Here is a 13356-nt window from a genome sequence, read left to right as displayed (position 1 = left end):
GGAAGAGGGGCAGTTATGATCCTCAATTTGTGTCCTTAAGGCAGGCAATGCAGTCTTGGAGTATCATTATTAGTCCTCTCAAGTCTGGACATTCTGCCTAAATTTGGGAAACGCAGGGGAGACATCCCTAAAGGAACCTTTTATAAGTAGAAATGGGCCTAAGCGGTGAAGTTCAGATGTGCCTCCTGAGCTGAAACTCTCGAAAGATGGGGATATCTGGATTCAGGTTTAAATTTGGATTGTTATGCAGTACGGGGCCATCACTAAAGTCCAAATCCTAATCTCAACCAGCTGTGAATTTTCCCAGAGGCATGCTGGGGGTCTTGGTTTGCACCCATCTTGCTTACACTGAAAGTTTTGAAATGTGATTTGTTGTTTGGTATAAGAAGAGATGCAGAAGTAAAAGGAGTGTGTGGCAGTGGAGGAGATGGTAATAAAGACATACAAGGAGAATGATACAGTGAAGTGTATGTATGGGATAAGGAACTCAAGAATTTCTAATCCACACCTGGAAGCAAGTGCCCTAACCACTGGGATGGGCTGTAAGATCAGTCAGTTTCTCTCTCAATATGTCCTGTTGGCGTTGTTACATTGTGTATAAATAATTGAGCATCCAATAGAACAGAGAGAGACTGACTCTATAGCCCAGTATAACTTGGGATGTTGGAGTCCTGGTTCAAGTCCCTGCTCTGAATCAAGAACTTAAACCTGGGCCTTCCAAGCCTCAGGTAAGTACTCTAACCACTGGGCTAGTGGCATTCTAGGATTGGCTCATTTCTCATTTAGCCTAAAAACTGAGGATATTTTCATCAAAGCCAATAGGTATCCACAAAACATTTCAGTTTCAACAGAAAAAAAAAAGGGTACTCAGATTTTTATCAACCAGCTCTACTGGCCAGCAAGATGGTGCTTCATTCTGATTCTGGATCAGGGTCAAGATGCTAAACTCAGAGAGCTCTTTGCAGGCCCAAGCCTGTAATGTCCACTGAAAATAAGTGAACTGAATGCATCATCAGCTTAGAACCCCACTCCCCATCATTTTTCTAGACTTAAGTGGCCATTTCTATATGCAGTAATTTTATTGCACAGTCAGACACACTTGGCTGAATTGATACAATGCATTGTCCAGTTCTGTGGACGCAGGAAGAACTAGACAGAGTTCCTTCTAAAACTGACTAAAGGCTAGGAACTGGATTGGTGGAACTATGGCAGTACTAACAAGCAAACCCCAGTACAGAGCCTGGTAACTGCATAGAAAATGTTCTTTCTGAGAAAAGCAATAAAAGGACTAAGGCAAAAGTAGTTGTTATTCAAAATAAAATTTATACAAGTAAAATGTGGATTTGAATATAATTTGTATAATAGATACAAATTTTATAATTAACCATTTGCCTTAGGGACACCACTTGAAAAGTACTTGGGTCTCAGTGGATATCTTGATTACTACAGTGAATTATGAACACATTTTAAAACTTTCTCCTGACATCTTCTAAATTGTTGCTCAAGCTACAGCATAAAGTATTCCTTACAGCCAGGGGGGAAAGTTGCGTGTTATTCAGATATATACAACGTAATTGAATCAGGACAGAAAAGTCAATCTGAACAAACAAGAAATTGCAGGTAGAATTGGAAAATGGAGAACTAATGGAAAGAGCTAATTATACATGGCCTTGGGTGACAAAAGCCACAGAGCCATGATGGAAAGATTAACTGAAGAAAGTAAAATTAAGATGGATTGTCATTAATTACTAGGCAAATTATAAATGCCCAGATAACCAGTGAAAGACCCCAAAATTATTGGCATTAAAAATGATAGAATAAGGAAAAGAATTTTCAAATAGCACCATTGAAGTGATTTACCATTTAAATCAAAATGAAGAGTTCAGGGCTTACTGCAATAGTCTAATTGTGTATTTTAATTAAAATTTTAAAAGCAAATAAATAGGCAAAAAATGTGCAAGGCAGGTAGTTCTGAAACAGAGATACTCTTGATTAAACTACAGAAAGCAGCAGCAGGATTTACCATTTGCTTCATCTTGCATTTTCAGCTGATGATTTATTTGCAGTTCTGCCAAAAATAAAATATGAAGTGCAGTTAATAATAGACCTGGCTGGTTACATTAAGAAAAGGTGAAGGGAAAGATAAGTGTGATATTAACCCTTGGGCTCCTGCATAAGCAAATCCTCCCTCTCTCACCTCCTAATTAATATAATATAATATAATTAATAAACACACACATATATAAAAACTTGCCTTGGGAAATGGAACTATGGAAGCTGCAAAAGGGTTAAGGTTAAATTTTAAGTATAAATTCAGCACGAAGATTCTGAGCAAACCACACAAATTATTGATTTCATCTCCATAGTGTAACAATAACCCTTACCTTCAGGGTAGAGCTCGATTTCTGAGTGAATTATTCCCTGGGACATAAATGGAAGCCACCTGAGCATAAGCAAGCAAATAAGAAAGAAGATTGGAATCAATTTGTTCTTCATTGCATGTAACTGAATGACCGGAGGATTATTTTGAATGTTAAACATGTGTAGTAGCAGGGGAATTGTCTCTTGAGCAGGTGCAGTATAGTTTGATACATAGTACAAATTCAGGCCTCGATCCTACAAAGGGACTGTGCAGGTTTAAGAGCTCTTGCTGACATAAACTGTACCTTTGCAGGATTGGGGCCTAAAGACAACATTCAAGATAGCAGAGAACTGATGTGGAAAAAATAAGATCCAGCCTCAACCATAACAGCTGAATCAAAATCAAAGGTGTCTTATTTTAAAGAGGATTTGGATAAAGACTGCCTTCCCCATAACTCTAGCCTAGTTACCCCTCAAAGAGATAGTTATTTTTATTTAAAGGTAAACTCTCAGTCCTTGGGCCAGAAGTGCCTACAGTATTTGTTCCATTTGAAGAAGAAGCCAGCCTATAGAAAGCCCCATGACATGACACCCCAGGATGGGAGTATCCACAGAGATAGTTGGTGCATATTAGAAGTTAGAGAAAACGAGCTGGAATTAGCTCACTTTACTTATCCGTAATCAGGGGATGACAGAGGGCCATTAGGTTACTCTCACATACAACCATTTTACACTGGTGCACAGCATTGGGTCTATTTCTCATTTTCATGAATGGCTGTAACAATCAGGGTCCAGACAGCCCAAGGTGGAGAACAGAAGGTTTAAACCCCCCAAATGAGCAGTTGAACCAACTGATTGCAGACTGTATTATTCTACTATAAGCATATTGAGTAAGGCCTTTCATGCAAGCCTAGAATATTCTGAACTTGATGGTCATTCTGAGATATGTATACTTATCTGTGGTTATGAACCTATGTATTTATGCATATAGAAACTGTGCTCATAACCTGTACTACAATTTCAACTACATATCACAGCCTGGAGGGCACCTTCCAAGACAGGGATTTATACGACACCGGCTCCAAGCAACAACCCACTGTCTATCCAGGAAAAGACAATGGAGTTAATGGAGACATCCTGGCTCTCAGGTAAGAGGGAATTTCTTCACTCTGAATAAATATGAGTCATCATGGACTGAGAGAAAAAAAAAGTAGACACAAGCCTGCTTGTAAAAGGCTTTTTCCAAGGTTTTCTGACAGTCACTTGGCAAGTGCTGTCCATGAACTCCTGGATTCTATTACAGCTACGGGTATGCTGGGAAACTCTTCAAAGGCAATAGATAACTTGTATTAGAAAAGGGTTTCATCTTTGTGTTTCTTTTCTGTGTCTCTTGTATATGTTTGTTCTCCCTTACTATTTCATCTTTGAATCTGTGGCTTTTCTATTACTTAAGCCTTTTGGTTAGCTTTACCCCAAACAGGTCTCTCACGTGCAAACTGTGTGGAGTGTGTGTGCCAAAGTAAACTGGTGTCTGGGGGGCTGGGTTCATGCCTTGAGGGGGCGATGAACCAGAGGGCATTTGTCCAAGTGTCTGGTAATTAAGAACTTTGGAAGGATGGATTTGGGAAGGCCTGGGACTGAAAGCATATTGGTGTCACCCTGAAAGGAGTAACTAGGCTGGTGAGAGCCAGGGTGAGATCTTGGGTCTGAACCACAGCGGCATAGCACCAAGGCATCTAAGTACAGGGCAGGCAGTGACAGAGAGGTCAAGTGGGATGGACTCTTCCTCCACTGGCCTGCATTCCTCCACTGTTCCAGCCTCAGAGCTGCAGTCACCTCTGCCACTGTGTAACCCATGCCTGCTTGGTGTGGCACTCTGTCTCCCTCTAGTGGCAGCTAGACCAGCTAGAGACTGATTAACCTGCTAGATTTTGGCTAAGAGACCGGTGTCTTCTAGCTCAGTGGTTTTCAAACATTTTTTCTGGGGACCCAGTTGAAGAAAACTGTTGATGCCTGCGACCCAATGGAGCTGGGGAGAAGGGGTTTGGGGTGTGGGGGTGAGGGCTGCAGTGTGGGGCCAGGAATGAGGGGTTCAGGGTCTGGGAGGGGGCTCTGAGCTAGGGCAGGGGGTTGGGGTGCCGGAGGGGGTCAGGGTTCTGGGCTGGGAGTGGGGATGAGGCGTTTGGGGTGCAGGAAGGGGTTCTGGGTTTGGGGGGCTCAGGATTGGGTCAGGGGATTGGGGCACGGACTTACCTCTAGTGACTCCCAATCAGCAGCGCATCCGGGGTGCAGAGGCAGGCTTCCCACCTGCCCTGGCACCGTGGACCGTGCTGTACCCTCGAAGGTCTGGCTCCTAGCGGAGGCACACAAGTGGCTCCTAGGCAGAGGTGCACAAGTGGCTCTGCGCGACTCTCGCCCGCAGGCACTGCCCCCGCAGCTCCCATTGGCCGGGAACATGCGGAGCCGGCGCTCGGAGCAGGGGCAGCGCGCGGAGCCCCATGGCCCCCCTACCTAGAAGCCGGACCCGCTGCTGGCTGCTTCGGGGGTGCACCGCAGTGTCAGAAAAGGTAGGCACTAGCCTGCCTTAGCTGGGCAGCACTGCCGACAGGACTTTTAATCCAATAGTGGATTGCGACCCTTGGTTTGAAAAACACTGTTCTAGCTCATGCTAAAGAGGCTCATGCATTGAGCCCCAGAGATCCCAGGTTTAATCCCGGCTACCGACAAGTCATCGGTGTTACAACTATACTCCCAAATGGGGGGAGGTGAGATTTAGTAGTGGTATCTACAAAGTTGCAGGTGCATACCCCTCCCAACTCATGTCAAATCTCCCTGGAGTGTCAGGGTAGAGGAAGCCCCTCTGATGCTCAGCTGTGAGGTATGCAGGTTGCCTGCACTCTCTGCAGGGGTTCTCCTCCTCCCATATTCTGACAACAGATCTGTCATACTTCTGCTACCCAAATGAAAAAAGATTGAAAAGCACTGATTTAACCAAAACCAACCAAGTTGGGGGTCAGTGATGAGCTGAGTGAATCCCAAACTGTCACCACACCCCAGAAAATGCCCTGTGTGCAAAACAATCTTTGCCTCATAGGAAACAAAAATGATTCAGCTGAAGGCACAAGAGAAAATGTTCAATTTCTCAAATTTTCTCTACCCGCCAGAAAATCAGAACTGCATCTGGGTGTCTCATCCTATCTTTTTCAAGCACCACATGTCAATTTCACACCAAGGAATAGCATGAAACTGACAAAGAAAAGGAGTGAGGTCTGCAACAACAGGAATAGATGCTGAGAATAACCAGAAATGATTAACAGTGGCACCTGAGGGAAAAGGTCAATTAATCCCCTGATAAATAGCCAGCTCTTTATTTTCAGAAAACAGGAGCTTTGATTTAAAAGGGGAGAATATAACCATTTTCTAAAGATGTGGTTTATGCCTTGCTGACTAAAAACAGAGAACATTAAACACTGATCCATTTACGTGTTGCTTTTCTGGTTTTCACATTCTGATGTCCTCTCTCTTTTCTGGTTTCAGAGTGGTAGCCGTGTTAGTCTGTATCAGCAAAAACAAGGAGTCCTTGTGGCACCTTAGGGGCTAACAAATTTATTTGGGCATAAGCTTTCATGGGCTAATAACAGACTTAAAAGTGGCAATTCTTCAACAAAAAAACTTCAAAAACAGACTCCAATGAGAAACTACAGAACCGGAATTAATTTGTGAACTGGACACCTCAAATTAGGCCTGAATAAAGACTGGGAGTGGATGGGTCATTACAAAAAGTAATTTTCCCTCTGATATTCACCCCTTCTTGTCAATTGTTGAGAATAGGCCACTTCCACCTAAATTGAATTGACCTCCTTAGCATTGACAGCCCCACTTGGTAAGACAACTCCCATCTTTTCACGTGCTGTAAAATACCTATACTGCTTACTGTATTTTTCACTCCGTGCATCTGATGAAGTGGGTTTTAGCCCACGAACGCTTATGCCCAAATACATTTGTTAGTCTCTAAGGTGCCACAAGGATTCCTTGTTGTTTTTTCTCTTTTCTGGATTATTCTTAGAGGACCTTTTTCCTTCCACATTGTAAGGCTATTGCAATCTCCACATGAGAGCCACTTCATTAATCAGTAGTTATGGACTGCTGTACAGTGAGGCTGCTGGGGCTTGATCCTGTATGGTTCTGAGCTTCCTGGCCCTGATCAGAAAAGCATTGGGCATGTGCGTAACATCAGGTACATACATAGTTCCACAGATCAGGGCCAGAGAGCAGGTACCTTGGTACCTTCCCACCAGCTCACTAACAGGCCCAATCCCAGGAGGTGCCGAGCACCTTCAACTACACCTTGAAAGCAGCACTTAGCATTTCATAACACCAGATCCTAAGAACCTTAATACATTAACTAACTGACCTTCTAGTTTTCAGTGCTACAGCACACACTGAGCTGTTGGCTTATTTATGCTGCTCTCTCATTAAAACCAGGTTATACAGATATATTGTGTAATCCTAAATGCTGAAAACATGTTGTTGTATAATTTTAAAAACCCAAAACAGAAACAACATTTTAATTGACATCCATGAGAATGGCTGGATTTTGCCTGTGAAAAAATCAAAAGTCAGGATTCTATTAAGTCAGAAAAAATGTTGACATTTACCAGATTATGGGGGAGGTATAGCTCAGTGGTTTGAGCATTGGCCTGCTAAACTTAGGGTTGTGAGTTCAATCCTTGAGAGGACCACTTAGGGATCTGGGGCAAAATTGGTCCTGCTAGTGAAGGCAGGGGGCTGGACTCAATGACTCTTTGGGGTCCCTTCCAGTTCTATGAGATAGGTATATCTCCATATATATATTAACTGAGAGAATTAAGGAATATGGTATCTGAACCGGGGGGGGAATCAAGTCTTCCAGTATAAAATGAAAATAAAGCCATGAGGCAGTGAAGATAAAGCATATCAGAAGCATGTCTGAGGAACAAAGCATTTTCCTTCCTTGAGAAGTGCATTGTATTGCAGCTTCTTTGGCCAATAAAGAAGCCATCCCTTGGTGGTCCTGCTGCCCTATTTTAAACTCTCGTCAGTAGCAGTGTTCTTTTTATAGCAGCCGCAAAAGGCAGGAATGATATAAATTCTCTTTCCTTTTCACCTTTACAGCCTCTGCTGCTGAATATTTTCTGCTGACCAGCCTCCTAGGTGCTAATTATCACAGAATGAATACACCGAAGTGCCCTGTCATGCATGAAGTCTGAGCCATGTGACCCACTGGAGGACGGATTTGATACTGAGCTGATCTTTCTTGCTTGAGGTAGGCAGCTGGCCTCATTTCTCTATAGAACCTTCTGTCTGATTAATGTCAGAGTGTTGTTTGTATATTGATGAAACACCAACTAGTATGTGCCCAAACCTGCATCCCTTATTCACATGAGAAATCCCTACTCTTGTCAGTATTAATAAAAATAATTATAATAATTTATAGGGTTGCCTTAATCTCAAAACATTTTACAAAAGTGAGTGAATATTTTTATTTCTATTTTAAAGATAGTGAACCTGAGGCATAGAGAATTTCAGCAAGTTGCCCAAATTTACACCAAATCAACAATAGATCTGGTAATACAAACTAGGTCTCCTGACCCCGAATCCAGAGACCTGTCCACTGGGGCACATTACCTCCTATCAATCCACTAATTTCAGTGGGTCTACTCACATCAAGTTATTTACATTTATGAGAATTTGCAGTGTAAGTATTATCGTATGGGCCTGAGCAGGTTTTTGGTTTCCACAGCTCTTCTTTTCTTGTTACGCTATGCTGGTGTAACCCCTGCTTGCTTGGGTGGGGGGAGGAGCGGGGGGAAGTTATACTGATTTAATAGCTTAAATTAGGTAACCACCAGAAAACTTTCCCCTTTTTGGCATCTCAGTCATCTCTTCAGCAAGAACAAATGCTACTTCTGGATTGTGCTCCTCGTGAATGTCCCATGGAGAATTAGGCTTTAATTTAAAAACCTGTTTGTATAATTTATCTTTGCTTCTTCCATGGGAAATTCTCACCCACCATCTTAGAGCATTGCTCCACATGGGACACAGGTTGGATTGCACAAGCCAATCATATAACATTATGAAGTACGGAGTTAGCCTTTGGCACACACTACCTGGCAATCACTAAATTAAGCAATCAATCCTGGAGTGATAAGTAATATGAGTTTATCTGGCTGGTCCTGGAAAAACCAAACTGAGCATATTTATTGGCTAAATGTTTCACATGGGTATCATCCAAAGGGTATGTAGCCTTAAAGGATTATTTGGGAAGACAACGCTGGTTTAAAAACAAAAGGGCTGTAGTGTAAATACTACCTCTCACAGTTGAAAATATATTCAGCGTCCTTCCCAGCTTTTCTGATGATTACTTTCTCACAGTACCAGTACTGCGCCTTGTTACTGGCCTCGCAGTGCAATAGCACCTTCTGCAGTTTTCCAAGAGATACAGCTTCCATTTCAAACATATCCACCTAGAAGACAACAGTGCAGACACCATTTTATAACAGCAGTAAGAAAAGCTAAAAGCTGCTCAGTATTTTAAGGGCATTGATCCAACTCTCATTACAGCCAAGGAAAAGATTCCCATTGGATATAATGGGAGTCAGATTGTTCCCAACGGGGTAGATTCAAAGCCCATCAAAGTTATCCAGTGTCTTTCCATTGACTCAATGGATTTTGGATCAGGTAATAAGTGGACAAGCTAAAAATCTGAATGTAATAATAATGGCAAAAACCTCATGTAAATTACCTTTACGATCCTTCCCCAAAAGTAGTGCAAAATTCTTCAGTACTGATCCAGTACACCTTACAATAATGCTTGAGCAGTGTTTGGGGTGATTACTTTACAATACTGTAACATTATTTTCTTAGTAAGGGACATATTTGCTTCATGTGGGGTTCCCCCCTCCATTTGAATGTCATTATACTGAAAAAGCTGAAATCTGGCATGCCACTTTGTTCTGCTTATCCATTTAGACTTGTGCAAAAGTTTGATGAAGATTGCTTTAATGGAGGCATGCAGCTGATCAGGTGACAGATTCAGGTTGGCCTAGTTTTGACCTCATGAAGAGCATACAGTTGACTGTGCAAATTCTCTCTCTAAGTTTAACAGAAAAACTCAAAGGGAAGAGATGAACAGTATAAATTTATTACACAGAGAGAGAGAGAGATCCAAAAAAACCTATGCTAAAAGCATGTTAAGGTCGTAAAGTCAAGCATTCTAAAGATAGGAAATGCCAGAATTAGGGGTGTCCATGTAACCTTAGTTCAGCCCCCTTGTGCATATGCATTATGAGACATTCTTTAATTATATGACCACATACTATATTTTCCACAGGACCCCCTGCTTCATTCAGTGAACAGGATGGACAGTGCTCACTGAATGGGTAACTATCCAATATTTCTTTTTATCCTTTTTATTCTGTGTGGGCCCCCCTCCCCCCCCCTCGCTTTATTTACTGCACAACAACCAAACCTTGCACCGAATACAGAATTGTTCATTTCCTCGTGGGTTTTTCTGCGATGCAGTCATTGCAGCATCTCAGTTCTTTACAAAGATTAATGAACTGGTGTTCACAATACCCTGGTGAGGTGAGGTGAAGTGGTATTATTATCCCCATTTCATGATGAAGTTGAAGCACAGAGATTAAAGCCAAAATTGTCAAAAATGTCATCTAATTTTGGGTGCTCAATTTGAGAAGCTTAGGGCCAGATCTTTCAGAGAACTCAGCATTTTATACCACTTTACATGTTCAGAGCAGAGCTCCCATTAACCTCAGTTCCAGCTCTGAGTGCTCAACAAGTTAGTAAATCAGAGCTGAAGCATCTCAAGTTGAGTACCTAGAAAATGAGGAACACAGTGGCCACCTGTGAAAGTCTGGTTTAAGTGACTTTCCCAGCATCATGTTAGGAACTCTGTGGCAAAGACAGGGATAGAATCCAGTTCTCCAGGGCAGTATTCAACTGCCTGAACCAGCAGATGATACTTTCTTTTCCTGCAGTCCCCTGCCTCATTCACTACACACCTTCCAGCTTCTGTAACAAATAAGGTGAATAATAGAATCTCCTCACTCTTAGCAGTTTTGTATAAATAATATAATACAGGACACTCTCATCAGCCTACCCAGAAGAGGTCTCTCAGGCAACTTTATGTCCTGAATTTCAACTCCTTTGTGCAGTACTTTATATCTAATGCATTACTAATGGGGCAGATTTATATTCTATGCTGTTAAATTGGCACAGATCCACCTGCAGTTTCTCAATGTATCTGGGATGTTCTACTGTGCTGAATAATTTAGCATTTATATACGCTTTGCATTTTATAAGTATTCCTCAAATATGTCAATATAACCTGTGAGGTTAGTAAGCATTCATTTCCCCCCATTTTACAGATGGAGAAACTGAGACACAGTGGAGGCCAAGTGACTTGCCAAGGGCACTCAGAAAGTCAGCGTATGTCAACACTGAAATAAAACACCTGCAGCGGGCCCATGTCTGCTTGTTCGGGATGCGAGGCTATAAAATTACAGCATAGTCATTTGAGCTCGGGCTGGAATCCAGACTCTGGGCCTACACGAGCCCGAACAGCTACACTACAATTTTATAGCCTTGCAATCTGAGCCTCATAAGCCCGAGTCAGCTGACATGGGCCAGCCACTGGTGTTTTATTGCAGTGTAGACATATCCTCAGTGACAGGACCAGAATTAGAACTCAGTAATTTCTGAAATTCGGTCTCTTGCTCAGTCCACTAAACCACGCTGCAGAATGCAGCTTGTGTATTTTACTTATGGTAAGGTCTTAGGTGCATGAAAGACAAATTAGATAGTTTCATTTACACCTGGATTGCATTCATCAGTATCAAAATGCTTTACAAAACTGCCATGTGTTAGAAGAAATAGACAGCAAATGTTCCTACTGAGATTTGAAGCCATGAAACAATTTTTGTGCACTCATTTGTGTCCAATTTTGATCTCTTATGCTTTGACTGAAAATGTCTGTATTTTCCCTTGTGGCTTTTCTCTTCATCTTGATTTTTTTTCTTTCTTTTTCTATTATTTTATTCTCCTTAATGTTGCCTCCTTCCCCCCCACCCAACTTCCCATTTTTACTCTTGTTCCATTATTCATTTCTGGTTTACTATGTCCTGTTTTTTCCTCACTTATATTATCATCTCCCAGAAATGGCAAGCACCAAATGTACTGTATTATATCTATGAAAATCTTTAATAAAAGAGTAGCTAAATAAACTGAAGTGTGTCTGTATCCAAGATTTCGATTAGTTCCCCTGAAAACCAATTTTAAGCATGTATAAAGGCTACTTTAAACATGTCTCTGTGAATATGCAAACTTCCTTGCTCAAACTTACCATTCCTCTCTGAAATTTCATTGGCATATCAGATTTATGCAGAAGTCTTAGACCAGAGTCTCCTCTCTTTCCATAGATACATAGGTAGATCGGAGAGTCTGTTTCAGCTTGCTCCAAATGGCCAGTGTAAACATAAATGTGGTATCTCACAACTTGCAAAACCGAGAAAGGAAAACACAAGTTAGTTATTCATACAGAGAGATCACAATTCATATGTGGTCAACCTTCAGTCATAATGAAGACACCACCACAAATCTGTCTTGCACACATTTGCAGAGATTATATTTTCAAGAACTAAATTTAAGTGTTTTTTGCGATTATTAATAATACCTTTATGAATATACTGCTCGTGAAAGATAACACAGCTAACCTGAATCCCGTACATCTAAGTGTGTACTTCCGAAGTATACACGTACTTGGATAAATGGGTTTTCCTGCTTCTTCTACTGGGAGTTCACATATAATATCTCCAGCTCCACGGCTTCTTGACAACCACTTGTTTGCTGGAAAATGCAGAGTCCTCCTGCTCTTTACATGGTGCAGTGTCACCTAGAGAAGAAGCAGTTGCAACAACCATGATGCAACGCAGTTTCTCCAGTTCTGCAGAGGCTAGTACTGAAGAGATACATTTTACTTTTCTAATTTTGTTACTATTTTACCAATATGCCTCTACCTGGAACTAGAAAGACCATCTTTAGAGAGAATCTTTATGCTCACTCATTCCTTGGTATCTCTGCTGTAACTGCCAACATCTATTCTTTTTATCTGCTAAAAGTTCTCAAAATATGTCTTATTTTTGGTGTGAGCAAACACATGAATTAAATTTGCCTTTTTACCTTACTAAACATAACTGGTTCTGATTTTTGTTTACAGATAAATTCCATGGAAAACTGCCTTCTGAACTGTAGAATGAAAACATTCTGAAAAATGAGCAGTGAGACTAGGTTTTTGGAAAGGGAAGTGGGTCTGTTACAGGACCATTTCCAAATGGAAATGGGCTGAAACCAAATTCCTGAATCTAAATCCCTCTGAACTTTGGTGGGGGAAAGCACGTGTTTTCATAGATTCTAAGAAATCTATGTGTTGAAACTGGTGGATCCAGATCCAAATTCTGTAGCTGGTTCCTGCTTCTATAATGGAACAAACCAAACCCCTGCATCCAAACACATTTACATCTTCCTCAATTTAAGATAGTTCAGGATCCAAATTTTGAGCTATTTGCTACTGAGTGCTATGGTAATAACTGTCTTGTTTGTTGCTTCATGTTATTAGAGGAGCTTTTTTTCCCTTTCCTTCTTAGGGATGGTTATTATTGGTCTTCGATTATAGCAGCACATACTACAGTTTTCCCTTCCTCAACCTTCATTAGCAGCAAACATTTAGTGCCAAAACCATTCTGCCTCTCCACTCGTGATGCTGTTTGAAATATGGTATTCTGAGAAGAAACTTTATGATTAAAATTACGAAATTAGATATTTGCACTCAAATTCTAAAAGCACATTTTAGAGGGGGAGAAAAGACTCGTTTAAATTGCTTCCCCATTAAAGTGGACATGTATTTTACTTAAAATAATATTCATTTAAAAGAGAGAGCAT

General features: G+C 41.3%; 1 protein-coding gene across 1 annotated transcript in view; it reads right to left on the bottom strand.

Moving 5' to 3' along the window:
• The window catches only part of RP1 (RP1 axonemal microtubule associated), a 258679-nt gene that overhangs the window by 169840 nt on the left and 75483 nt on the right, over positions 1–13356 (bottom strand). Inside the window, 5 exon segments of the mRNA XM_034759443.1 lie at positions 2024–2068; positions 2385–2443; positions 8713–8867; positions 11762–11913; positions 12178–12310. Of these exon segments, the coding sequence (XP_034615334.1) occupies positions 2024–2068; positions 2385–2443; positions 8713–8867; positions 11762–11913; positions 12178–12310 (544 nt within the window).

The sequence above is a fragment of the Trachemys scripta genome, chromosome 2, assembly GCF_013100865.1.
Source record: "Trachemys scripta elegans isolate TJP31775 chromosome 2, CAS_Tse_1.0, whole genome shotgun sequence".
In the NCBI taxonomy this organism is placed as follows: domain Eukaryota; kingdom Metazoa; phylum Chordata; order Testudines; family Emydidae; genus Trachemys; species Trachemys scripta.
The sequence above is the reverse complement of the archived record's forward strand: the minus strand, read 5'-3'. Positions and strand labels throughout refer to the sequence as shown.